The sequence below is a fragment of the Gastrolobium bilobum genome, unplaced genomic scaffold, assembly GCF_033153095.1.
Source record: "Gastrolobium bilobum isolate Gb01-03AN ecotype WA unplaced genomic scaffold, APGP_CSIRO_Gbil_v1 utg22452, whole genome shotgun sequence".
Taxonomy (NCBI): Eukaryota; Viridiplantae; Streptophyta; class Magnoliopsida; order Fabales; family Fabaceae; genus Gastrolobium; species Gastrolobium bilobum.
This window is the reverse complement of record NW_026899510.1, coordinates 21060-34852: the sequence shown is the minus strand read 5'-3', so window position 1 is coordinate 34852 and position 13793 is coordinate 21060. Positions and strand designations below refer to the sequence as shown.

General features: G+C 39.8%; 1 protein-coding gene across 1 annotated transcript in view; it reads left to right on the top strand.

Moving 5' to 3' along the window:
- The first annotated feature begins 458 nt into the window (after positions 1 to 458).
- The window catches only part of LOC133290790 (agamous-like MADS-box protein AGL15), a 32772-nt gene continuing 19437 nt past the window's right edge, over positions 459 to 13793 (top strand). The window contains exons 1-5 of the mRNA XM_061488904.1: positions 459 to 640; positions 1659 to 1734; positions 8972 to 9036; positions 9156 to 9255; positions 9408 to 9449. Of these exons, the coding sequence (XP_061344888.1) occupies positions 459 to 640; positions 1659 to 1734; positions 8972 to 9036; positions 9156 to 9255; positions 9408 to 9449 (465 nt within the window). The remainder of the gene's footprint in view (positions 641 to 1658; positions 1735 to 8971; positions 9037 to 9155; positions 9256 to 9407; positions 9450 to 13793) is intronic.

Here is a 13793-nt window from a genome sequence, read left to right as displayed (position 1 = left end):
TCAAATTTGACATCAGTATCAAATGATCATAGTCTATACTCATAATCAGAAGATTTTTTTTTGAAAACAAAAGAAAATATAAAATGAAAGAAAAAGAGAGAGGGACCTACAGGCAACCGCACTAAAACACATGAAATGTGGCAAAAAGAGTCGTGCATAACTCTAAACGGACACAGAAAAACAGAGCCATGCAAAGTTGCCGTTTCCACACACTCTCGCCATTTGGGGTAAGACGCTTCCTCACTCTCACAACCCTTTTACAGTATTCTCCAACTAAACTCCAAAAGGGAGTGCTGGTGCTGTTTCTGGTGCTTGTGCAGTTCAGACAGTGTCACCAACCGAAAAAGGTAGCTCCTTTCCTGATACACAGAGCTCTGAATTGAACCCCAATTGTAGCTGGGTCTTTAGTTTTTGATCAATTGTGTATATTTGTTGTTTGAGATAGCCAATTTGCTGAGATGGGTCGTGGAAAGATTGAGATCAAAAGGATCGAGAATATCAACAGCAGGCAAGTCACATTCTCCAAGAGGAGAAGTGGGTTGCTCAAGAAGGCTAAGGAACTTTCCATTCTATGTGATGCTGAGGTTGCTGTCATTGTCTTCTCCAACACTGGGAAGTTGTTCGAGTTTTCCAGTAATGGGTATGTCTCTGAATTCTCTGATATGTTTGTATGTTACTTTTGATTATACCCATCAATGATACTGGGTGTTAAATTTCAGCAGTTCCACTCAATTTAATTAACTATTTCCCCCTCTGTTTTAATATCTACATTGATGCATGTACAAAAATAATAATAATAATAATAATAATAATCATCATCGTTTATCTTTGTCAATAGAATTTTGAGGTCCTCAGTGTGAGTGGTATTCTATTTTTTATTTTTATATTTAAGTTGCTTTCTTTTATGTATTTCATTTGTAAAGAACCAATTTAACCCAAAAACTTAAGCTAGTGGGTGATTTTATATTAATAATTTTTTTTTGATTAAGTTATATTAATGATTTTATATATCTCTAACATCATTTTTTGAGAGGTAATTTTTATTTACCAAGCAAGTATTTTGCTTTGCAAAGGTTTTTGTGTGTGAGACATAAGAGCTTTTCATTGAATTGGTAGACCCTTAGAAAACTGGTAAGGATACATTAATAATAGTTAACCACTTGTAGCTTTGGTTGCTTCCCTGATCCTAATCCTATAGTCTCCATTGAATATTAGTGGGCTACGACATCTCTTCTATGTGTTTAAGCAATTGACAAATCTCGTTAAATTTGTGTGCACTAACATGTTGAGTTTATCTAGCTATTTTTGTGATGATTTTACTAATTGACTATTTTTTTTTTTCTAATATACCTTCTCCACTAAGGGGCGAAACCAGAACAGTGGTAAAACTGTTCTTTCATGACTGAAAGGTCATGAGTTCGAATCTACGAAACAGCCTCTTTGCTCTTATGTAAGAGTAAGACTGCATACGAAGATTACCTCCACCCCACACTCGTCAGTCGGGTTTAAAGGGGAGTGATTTTTTTTTTTTTTTTAATATACCTTCTCCACTTTGTGTTTAGAGCACTTAATTGAAATCCACGCATGGGAGGACATATGATGTGACTCATTTTTTACAAACAATACCTATTTTGCATTCTTACAATTCCTTCTTGCAGTATGAAGCGAACAGTTTCAAGATACAACAAATGCCTTGATTCTCCAGAGGCTGCTGCAGTGGAATATAAGACAAGGGTACTCTCTTGTCCTCCTTTGTTCTATTAACGTTCACTAAGGTTTCACTTTTTTACATGTACGTTGAGCTTCTTCAAAATATGTAAAAAAATAAAATAAAATTCTCAAGTTTATTAGCTTAATTTATTCAAGCTTTATTTCAATTTTTTTTAACAGAATGATGTTATATGCAGCTGAATGGGCACTTGAATTTCTAAACTCAAGTGAAACCAGAAAAAAGGGTGTGATTTAAATGGTCTTTCTGGGGTCATTTGATCCCTGTAGTTGACTATTGGCACCAGAACGAAAAATGGCAGAATACACAAGTGCCAATGACACAGATAACAACAACAAGACTACAATAGACACTGAATTCACACTTTTATTAATGGATAAACAAACTATCTCACCACCGTGAAAATAGCTTGTGACAGTACAAGGAAATTTAAAAGCAGTAATTGAAAGTGCAGTATTATAGAACCTCCCTCTCTCAACCTTCTATCCGATTGAAAGAGATACACTAGTAACCCAGACCCATGGCAGCAGCTGGTACTCTCTTCCCAGTGCTCACGACCCTTAACAGACTCAAAAATATGCTGCTACTCTTATTCCCCACTAACTAACTTATATGCTGCTTCTTCCGCTTCATTATCTTCACCACCAATTTTCCCTTCCCCATTCACAACTTGCCACGTGTCCATGCTTGTAACTAATTTTGTTTTGCTCTTTCCCTTAACTCTTCTCTCATGGGCTTTACGTTTATACACTTTGTCATATGGTTGCAGAAGAGGCCCATCAATACCCCCCCCCCCTTCAAAATTCACCTTGTCCTCAAGGTGAAATGAGGGCCACTGATTCTTAAAATCTAACAAATTCTCCCATGTATTCTCACAGTCCAGCAACTCCTCCTATTTCACCAGAATCTCCACTTGCCCATTTAACAAACGTCGAGCTTGAAGGATAGCAGCTGGCTGGACTTGTAACTCCAATGAATCAGTTAAACACTGTGGTAAATCCAAGACTTGGATAGAAGGATGAATCACCCGTTTCAACTGTGACACATGAAAAACCGAGTGTATTTTTGAATATGAAGGCAGCTCTAGTCTATAATCTACGGGGCCCACTTGTTCACTGATTTCAAAAGGCCCATAAAACCGCGGGCTTAATTTTTGATTGATCCTTCTTGCTAAGGATTTTAACTTGTATGGCTGAATTTTCAAAAAAACCTTCTCCCCTACTGAGAACTGCTCTTCCCTACGGTGCTTATCTTCTTGTATCTTCATTCTATGCTGCGCTTGCTGTAGATTCTGTTTGAGCTCATCTAAAATGGCATCACGAGCACCCAACCAAGCATCCACTGCAGCCACTTGGCTGCTGCCTATCGTGAATGAAATAATCACTGGTGGATCTCTGCCATACAAGGCACGAAAGGGAGTCATTTGGATTGACCGGTTGTAGGAAGTGTTGAACCAGAATTCAGGCCAAGAAAGCCACTTTGCCCAACTCTTGGGGTGACCATTAGCAAAGCACCTCAGATAAGTCTCTAATGTTCGATTAACAACCTCCGTTTGACCATCCGTTTGTGGGTGGTAAGCGGAGCTGAATCGCAGTTTGGTGTTAGTTAACTTGAACAGCTCACACCAAAAATTACTAAGAAAAATACGATCACGATCAGATACAATTGATTTGGGAATGCCGTGTAAACGGATTACCTCTCTCATGAAGACAACAGCCACCTTTTGTGCATCGTATGGATGTTTGTGGGTCATAAAGTGGGCATACTTGGTGAGTCTATCCACTACTACTAGTATGGTATCAACCCCCTGAGAATTTGGTAGGCCACTAATGAAATCCATTGAAATTTCCTCCCAAACTTGTTCGGGAATAGCCAATGGTTGTAAAAGCCCTGCTGGTTTCAGATTGCTGTACTTTTGTTGCTGACATATATTACAAGCCTGAACAAACTCAGCCACATCTCGTCGCATCCTTTTCCAAAAAAACACTGCTGCCACCCTCTTGAACGTTCACAACTCCCCTGAGTGACCACCCCATGGAGAAGAGTGGAATTCTTGCAAAATGTTAGGAATTAGAGGAGAAGATCTAGGAAGGACTAATCTATTCTTAAACCATAAACAACCCTTCGACACATGATAACCCGGATGTGATTTTTCATCCAAAAACACCTCAGTCATAATTTTCTTTGTGGCTGGATACTGCATTACCTCTTCTGACAGCCTTTGCAAATATGGACTATTGACTAGTGTGAGCTCCTTGCAATCCATGACGCGTGACCGCGCATCCGCAGCAGTATTCTCAACTCCCGGCTTATATTGTATCTCAAAATCATATCCCATTAGCTTCGCAACCCATCTTTGCTGCCCTTCAACCATAAGCCTTTGTTCTGTCAAATATTTAAGACTTCGTTGGTCAGTTCTAATCAAGAAATGGCGGCCCAACAAATAATGGCGCCATTTAGTAACTGCAAAAACAATAGCCTTGAGCGTTTCATAAACGGACAAGGATTTATCCATTTCAGAAAAAGCCTTGCTAAGGAAAGCAATCGGACGACCCAATTGCATCAAAACAGCCCCATGCCCACCCCGGAGGCATCGGTTTCTACTACAAAAATGTCATCAAAATTTGGGAGAGCCAGTGTAGGTAACTGTAACATTTCCTGTTGTAGAGCTTCAAACACCACTTGAGCTTCTGCATTCCATAAGAATTTATCTTTTTTGAGTAGCTGGGTTAATGGTTGAGCAATTTGACCATACCGTTTAACAAACCGTCTATAGTAACCGCTCAGCCCCAAAAATCCTCTAAGACCCTTCAAATTCTGAGGAATTGGCCAATGTTCTACGGCTGTCAATTTTTGTGGGTCTGCTTTAACACCCTCTTGCGAAACCAGATGACCTAGATACTCCAATTCCCTTTTTGCAAAAGTGCATTTTTTTAAATTTGCACAGAAACAATGTTGTTTCAGTATCTCTAGAACCACTCGTAAGTGACCCACATGCTGTTCCACATTCTCACTATATACCAGAATGTCATCAAAAAATACTAGGACAAACTTCCTGAGATAAGGCTTAAAAACAATATTCATTAATGCTTGAAAAGTTGAAGGGGCTTTCCTCAATCCGAAAGGCATTACGAGATATTCGTAATGTCCCTCATGGGTACGAAAAATAGTCTTTTCTATATCCTCAACTCGCATACGGATTTGGTTATAACCCGATTTGAGGTCAAACTTGGAGAAAATTCCAGCCCCATTCAATTCATCCAAAAGTTCATCAATTATGGGAAGAGGAAATTTGTCAGGAATAGTTACCTTGTTCAAAGCCCTGTAATCCACGCAAACGCCAACTCCCATCTTTTTTTCTGACTAAGATGAGTGGGCTCGAATACGGACTGCAACTTAACCTGATCATTCCTGCTACCAGCATTTCTTTAACAAACTTTTCGATCTCCTCCTTCTGGTAATAAGGATAGCGATATGGTCGTATGTTTGGGATTTCTGCATCGGGCTTCAGTATGATCTTGTGATCACAATCCCTGGATGGTGGCAGTGCAGAAGGAAGCTGAAACACCTCTTCATAACAATGGAGCAACTCTGTAATTTCCGGAATATCAATTAATCGATCCTTTAGTTCCATTGACAAATATCCCAGTTCCACGTAATACCCTTCGGTCCCCTTTCGCCATGAACGCGTCATCCCTTTGTATGACACCTTGCTACATGTTAGCTTTGGATCTCCCTTCAAAGTCACCGTCGTCCCTTGCCAAGGAATTCTCAGTATCCGCTCCCTGAAATTTGCTTGGATATCTCCCAACCCCTCTAACCAGGCGTATCTTAACACCAGATCCACATCTTTGAGCATGAAGACATAAAAATCTTGTGTTATTGAAAGAGTGGGTAGCTCCAACGTGACCCCCTTACACATTCCTTTCCCTTGTACCTGATATCCATCTCCCACCGCCACCTCAAAAGAATCAGAATTATTTATCTGTAGTCCCCCCTTCTCCACCGTGTCCTCACTGATAAAGTTGTGAGAAGCTCCCGTGTCGATCAAAACCAGCACCAGATGTCCCCGAATCTCCCCCCAAAGTTTCAAGGAGTGATTGGAGGTGAGTCCTACCACGCTTTGCATGTTGAGTTGGAGGACCTCGTTGGCTTCTTCCTCTTCTTCCCCGTGTTCCGTCTCCTCCTCGGTTGTCTCCCTTGTGCTCTCGTCCAGAATCATGACGAACAACTGCGGGTTCGGGCAAACGTGACCCGGTCCAAACGACCCATCACAGAGCGGAAACAAAGGTTGCGACGACGATGCTCTGCGATCTCCTCTGGTGTTAAGCGACGGAACTGATTTTCCCGGCGACCATCCGTACCTGTGGCCAACGTTCCCAAGCGTTGCGTCGCCCCCTCCGATTCTAATCCCCCTTTCCCATTACGATTAGGGTTCCTATTGGTATTACTAGCGGCCAAAGATTGGGTCATTTGGTTTGTGTTTTGTTGGGTTGATGAGTTAGGCCCATTTTCCCCCCACTTATTTCCCCTGTTGTTGTTAGTAAGGGCTGCCTTTCTTCCAAATCCATTCCCACTAACAAACCAAGATGCGTTACGGCCCAAATACCCATCACCTCTGCCCATCACACGATCCCTTTCCTCTACGCGTTGGGCAAGTAACATCATGTTGCCCAAATCGTCCAGCGCATGCAAGCGGAGCTCTGCCCTTATTTCTGGTTTCAACCCCGTTAAGAAGGCGGCCTGCATCATCTCCTCGTCTGCGTGTCTCAACGGCGCGGATAAAACCTCAAATTTCTTACGGAATTCAGTCACCGTCCCTGTCTGTTTCAGCTCCATCAACGACTCATATGGGTTCCCTGATGGCGAAGCATGAAAACGTTGCAGGATGGCAGATCGAAATATCACCCAATCTACCAACGGGTTTCGTGGTTCCCACCACTGAAACTAGCTGAGGGCCTCTCCTTCCAAGCAAATCGCAGCCGTTTCTACTTGTTCCTCCGGTGGTATTCTGTTGACTCGGAAGTATCGTTCCGCGCGGAAGATCCACCCGTAAGGATCAACGCCCGTGAAATAAGGCACTTCCACCCTACGCATCCTCTCTTCGTTCCTAATTGGGCGTGTGTTTGTTTCATTCGTACTTCCATGGCGTTCACCTCCTCCATCGTTCGATCCCCCTTGCTGACCGCCTCTTGCCATCTCTTGGAGCGTCTGCATTATTTCAGCGATATTCAGGTCAATCCGATGAATTCCCTCTTTCGTTTCTCCCACTCTAGCTTCTAATAATTCCATTCTATGATCCATGTTTCTCGTTAGCACCATCCAAGTCGCCCGGAAAAGTGCTTTGATACCAAATATTGGCACCAGAACGAAAAATGGCAGAATACACAAGTGCCAATGATACAGATAACAACAACAAGACTACAACAGACACTGAATTCACACTTTTATTAATGGATAAACAAACTATCTCACCACCGTGAAAATAGCTTGTGACAGTACAAGGAAATTTAAAAGCAATAATTGAAAGTGCAGTATTATAGAACCTCCCTCTCTCAACCTTCTATCCGATTGAAAGAGATACACTAGTAACCCAGACCCATGGCAGCAACTGGTACTCTCTTCCCAGTGCTCACGACCCTTAACAGACTCAAAAATATGCTGCTACTCTTATTCCCCACTAACTAACTTATATGCTGCTTCTTCCGCTTCATTCTCTTCACCACCAATTTTCCCTTCCCCATTCACAGCTTGCCACGTGTCCATGCTTGTAACTAACTTTGTTTTGCTCTTTTCCTTAACTCTTCTCTCATGGGCCTTACGTTTATACACTTTGTCATATGGTTGCAGAAGAGGCCCATCATTGACCCCACATAGTTGGAACAGGCTTTGGTTGTTACTGTTTGAAAATTGTTCTCTCTTGTCATGATGTTGTTTCTTATAGACACAATATATTCGCACTTGTAAACATTACTTTTCAACAGAAAATTTTTAAGGTATTAGCAGAAAATGCACATCTGCTCTTTTGATTTCCTTCCAAGTACATATGCAGAATTTCTTATAATTAATTTACTGATTTAAACAGAACATTGTTTCCTTATTCTTCAAGATACTAACAGAACTTCAGTCCGTTATATGTTTTGGGATTGTGTTGTTAATCAAACATTATATCTCCATATAATGCACTTTTTTTTTTTGATAGCCTCCATATAATGCTCTTAATTTCCAGAGAAAGTCACCTTTTAATTTGTGTTTTTCTGCTAGTTAAATATGCTGGTTCTGTTCTAATTTCTTTCTTGATTTCAATAATACATCACTTTCCTAGTCTTCAACTTATGGAACTTAAGTCTATTAGCATAATATTAATCTACAAACTTCATTGGTAGTTTAGTTAACCTGCCTCAAATAAGAGATCAGTGTCACAAGGATTGCATTTGATGTCCCTTTAATGGTAGACTTGAATCTGATACCAAGTTAGTACTTCACCTTCAAATCTAGAGATTTGATATGTTGAAAACTGAAAAGAATTAGCAGTTTTCAGTTTTAGAAATCCAATGTTTTTTTTTTAATCTTTGAATGATTAATAGAACAATAATAATAGGAAACCCAATAATTTCATGACATTCTTGTGTTGTTTTGTCAATTCAATATCATACATAAAAGATGACAGGTACACTCTGGAAGTCATCATTTACACTGCATCATATCCAACAAGAGACATTTGGGATGATATTATTTTGATGTTTTATTGTATATTCTAAAAGCTAATTGTAAATAGTAAATGAATGATCCAGCTCAGGTAATGTTTGTCTATCCCACCCCAACCGAAACTCTACAATTTGTGATAAGATGTCAAGTTAAGAAACATTAATAGGTCTTAAGCTGTAGTGCTATATATTAAAGATAAGTTGCTGTTAGGGAAGCATCAATCAGATGTGGTACTTTCTAAATGTCAATGAAGTTTGGCTTTCCATTTACTTTTATTGAAACTACTACAGAAATTTTTTGAAATACTGAGTGTAATTTTAACAAATAAAGAAAAACACAAATTGGTTTCAAGTTTTGAAGTTCAATTGCCATTGTAGATCGTCTGTCGGATAGTTTGGTTATCGTAAGTGCAAATTTTTCATTTTGTTTTGCTGAATATCTAGTTCTAAAGTTTCTTCCATTAGCTATTTCCTTGTTATCATTTCTCCTTTGATTCATCATAGGATTATTATGTCTAATATATCTTCTCTTCAGAAGGAAGATTCTAAGAAGGTGGAGGTTCTAAGAGATGAAATTGCAGAGCTAGAAACAAAGCAATTGTATGTTTTCTTTCAATATATTAGATTTTTTCTTATATATTATTGTTATTCTGCATTACCGCTTTTAGTTTTTTGTTGTCGGAACTACCACTTCTGAATACTTACCTTTGTGACTATAGACGTTTGTTGGGTGAGGACCTGACAGGATTGGGCTTAAAGGAATTGCAAAATTTAGAGAAGCAACTTAAAGAAGGGTTATTGTCTGTCAAGGAGAAAAAGGTCCTTCACATTTTATATTATCCCTTTTCCCTTCTCTACTTTTATGTTCCTTTTTTTTTTTTTTAATTATGGAAGGACAGCAAGAGAATATAATTAATGGTTTCTTTTCAGAACAATGTGCCAGTCCTATAACCCTTCCTTTGATCTTTCAGGAGGAATTACTCTTGGAGCAACTGGAGCAGTCTAGAGTACAGGTATACTGGAATCAGAAGTTAGCAATCTTTAATTAAATGAATGGACCTTACAAACCAAGTAGAATTTGCAAGAAAGTCTAAAACAGTATAGAGTATGTGTGACTATGGCTTATTTATAGGTTTGATACAGTGATATCACCCATAAGGCTTTTAACCATATCATGCATTCTGTAAGCTTACATGGTTGTGACTTGTGAGTATTTTATTTCTTAATAAGTCAATTTCCTTTCAATGGATAGTTGTTGATGGGCTGAGATAATTAGTGATGGGCTTGAGATAATTAGTTAGTTAGTAGGGAGTTATTCTAGAATATTCCCAAATAATAGGATATAAGGAGGGGAGTGTGGGAGCATGAGGGAGGCATGTATTCACTGAATTGGGAATTGGGAAAAGGATCTCTAGGGATCTCTTGAAGCCTTGGTATTTGGCTTTGAGGGTGAGTTGAGGCCTTTGGTTTATCTTATTCGCATTTTCAAGTAATTACTGTTAATTGTCCTATTGTTGGAGTCTGTGATTAGCACAAGATTCAGTGTCTCTATTTCATTTTCTGCCATTGTTATGCGCTGTTATTGTATTTCTGCTAGTAGGATTGTAAGGAGCTAGTCTCCAATTTCATTTGTCAATACAAAATGTCTTTGCATTCAGAGTTATTTGCTGTTGTATTTTTGAGGTTCCATCAATTTGGTATCAGAGCTCTTCCGATCTAGGGGTGTTTCTGATCCAGATCTGAAAAAAAAGAGAGAGAAAGAAATGGAAAACAAAGTGAACAGAATGGAGAGGAGCTTGGATCGATTGGAAGCAAGCATGGATTGAGTGGAAGAGAAAATGGATCGAGTTGAAGATTCTGTTCGTCAACTGAGAGAGACGATAATGGAGCTCATTGATCGAGTGGACCAATGGGAAAGGAGATCAGTTACTGAAAATGGAGCTGCTGCTCATGGTGGTGACCGTGGAAGGAGAGTCTCGCATCCAACAGTGAACCCAAGGGAGAAGGTGCCATACTTCACTGGCGATTATCCATATGGGTGGATTTTTCAGTTAGAGCATTACCTTAGGGTGAATCGAATCCCTGTTGAAAAACAAATGGAGACAACTTCAAGTGGTTTTGAGGGTAGGGCGAAGGGGTGGTTCCAATGGTGGAAACCAAGAAATCTGACAATCACATGGGAGGGATTTTGCTCGGCAGTTCTGCAAAGGTTCCACAGCTCGGTTCGCCGGAAACCACATGAAGCTCAAATGACTTTCTTTATAGGCCTGTTGGTTCAACGAGTGAATGAAAAAGAAGAAAAAGAAAAAGAAGAAGAAGAATCAGAGGAAGAAGAAAAAGAAAATCAAGAAAAGAAAGAAGAAAAAACAATAAAGGAAGAACGAGAAAATGACGAAGAAGAAAATGATGATATTAGGGAGTGGGATGGGATGATTATTGGTTCCGGGTCGGGTCAGCCTCTTCGGGTAACGTGCACACCTCAAACTAGCAGCCCAAGTGATGAGCAAGAAGGGGGAGTGGGCCTAAGGACTGGGCTAATTGGATATGGAGTGGGCTATTATGCTCAACCTGCACTGGAAAAAAAAGCAGCAGAAGTGGGCTTATCATGGCCACTAGGTCTGGTCTAAATGGGCCCAATTTGACAGGCCAATGTAGTAGCAACTTGAGTGGTAACCTATAACACCTCGCATTTCTAAAACATATATTAATATATTAAATATGAATTAAAGGGTAGAATTAGTCAAAATCTTGAAATTAAGGTCAAAATACAAAGGAAGGGTAAAACAGTAATTAGCCAAACATGTAACCCTAGGAAAGTAAAATTGAGTAGGAGGTCTCAAATGATAAAAATAACCCTGGAAATGGATTCAGAACAAAAAATTGAGTGGTTAGACAAGTTTCTGAAAATTTGATGAATAGTGTTTTTACCCGGTAAAAATACCGCGGTACAGTTGCACCGTAAAGCGTATCAACTGAATTTTGAGCTCTAGGTTTGGATATAAGTTATAAATGGAACATAGGACTATAAAATATGATTTTTGGCGAAATTGATGGAAAATAGTGTGTTTGGGGAAGCGTGCCCACGGCGCGCATAACAGCTTAAAACTGTGATTTCTCCGAACGACCGGAAAACTCCGGATTCATCTGATCAAGGGCAATTAAAGGACAATTTTTAATGTTAAAAGTTAGAGTTTCTAAATAGGTTATGAAATTATTAACGTTTAGTGGAATAAGCGGGAGATTTGAATTAGTTTGAATTGCGTGAGGTGGCAGTGGGACCCACCCCACTTAAGTTAAATCATGACACATGGACCAAATCCACTATTCATCATCATCTTTCCTTTTCTCTCTCTTCAAGGCTGAGCCCTACACCATGGAAGGGGGAAATTTCTCCAAAATCTTCTCCTCCTCTTAACTCCCTCCATACTCACTCAAATCCAACAAAGTTTGTCACCAAAGTTGTTGGAAATCATCATCCAAACACATCCCACCGATTAGTTTTCCTTGAAACTCACTCATTTGGGAGAAAATAGGCAAAATCAGCCGCGCCCCTTGGAGGAAATTGGAGGTTTTTGGGGTTGTGTTCAAGCCATTGCTTGGGGATCACTTAGAGGGGTCCTAGGCCAATCTTGTGAGTATATTTCAACACATTTTATTGGTTGTTCATAAATCTAAAAATTGAAAACTTAGAGCATGAGTTGTATGATTTGATGTAGTTAGAGAGCTCAAATGAAAATTGTGTATTAGATAATTGTGGCTTAGAATGATGTTTTAGAGTGATTGATGTGATAAAAATTATTGGTGAAATTGGGATTTTAACTTAGTGAATTTTTGGTTGGGGTTCATGACTTTGTGAATTTGATTGGTTGTAGGATTGTGTAATTGAGTTGTTAATTGTTTGTATGAGTCAATAGTAGGATTGTATGATGTGTGGAGTTGTTGAATTGAATTGGATACCCCTTGGTATGTGGCCATGAGCATTTCAGCCAAGTGAGCAATTTAGGGGGTTGGATGTTGTGAAATTACGTGATGGATGTGTTGTGTTGTTAAATGGTATTTAGAGGTGTTGTGTGATGAGTGGATGCATGGAAAATCAAAGAAAAAATACTTGAATTGTGTTAGAGTGTACATTGGACCTAGAGTGGAATAATTGAAAAAATGGTGTTGTGATGATGTAGGATGGAAAGTGGAACCTAAAATGGTGTTGTGGTAGCCTTAAGATGCTAAAGAAAAATTAGAAGAAAAATTAGAAAAATATTTTGGAAAAATAGCCTATGTTGGCCGAACCTACCATGTGGTAGGGGAGGATTTTGATGTTTTGTAATCTTGGTGGGTTTCACCTTGTATTGATGATCCTTGTGTGATCATTGTAGGTTGCCTCCCTCGGATTTGAACTCGGAACCGTGAGCTTGGTGGGTTGCCTTTGGTCCCGGACCAAAGGGATTTTGGTAAGTGATCTTGAACCTATGCATGTATACTTGATAGACTTGCATATATTTGGTTGGTTGAAATTGAGATGGAAATGGCCTATGTGTAGGCATTTCTGGTGGAATCAGGTTTAGTGATACTGTGATTGGGAGCTATCAAGCGGAGGAGATTATTAAGGTAATCCCTTGGTATTGGGGTTTGATCCCCGTGTGTGCTTCACCATGCCCGTTGAGGGTAGTGGTAGGAGGTGTATGTGAGTAATGTAGTATAACATGTTCATGCATTGTTGTATGTTTAGTGGTACATAGGATGTACCGAGTCTCTGGCCAGTAGACAGTTGCCTTCGGGCGTTACGGACTTCCACTGGATAGGTCTCCATGAGGGAGTTCCAGTTGACCTGGGGTCGTGGTGTGTCATCCGTAGAGGAGCACACTAGGAAGTCTCGGGTGTATATGGATGGAGGGTTCCTTGGTTGATGTTCTGTGAATACTCCTTGGTTTGAAACCCGTAGGCTATATGCCGAGGCCAATAGGACGGACGTTGCATGGCTTTGGCATTGACCATTTCAGCTTCGTCGTATTTTGTTTCCCTATGCTTCCCAACTTCACTAAATTCCTTGCTTTATCTCGTTTTAAATGTTGTATTATGTTATTGATATACATCGAAGTGAGCCATGGGGCGGAGTATTCTCCAGAACCTCTGGGTTACTGAGATATATTCATATATCTCACTCCGCTTTAGGGATTTTATTTCAGGTAGTGCCAGTGGTGTTGGAGCGGCGGGCAAGAGGCCTGTAGGATGATGCTCATGGGCATATTGTGGATATTTGTATTTTGGGGTCACATGACCTAGGCTAGACTTAGGACATGAACATTATGTTGAGTTAGGACCATTCATATTGTCATTTTGTTCATGTCTCTTTTTGGCTA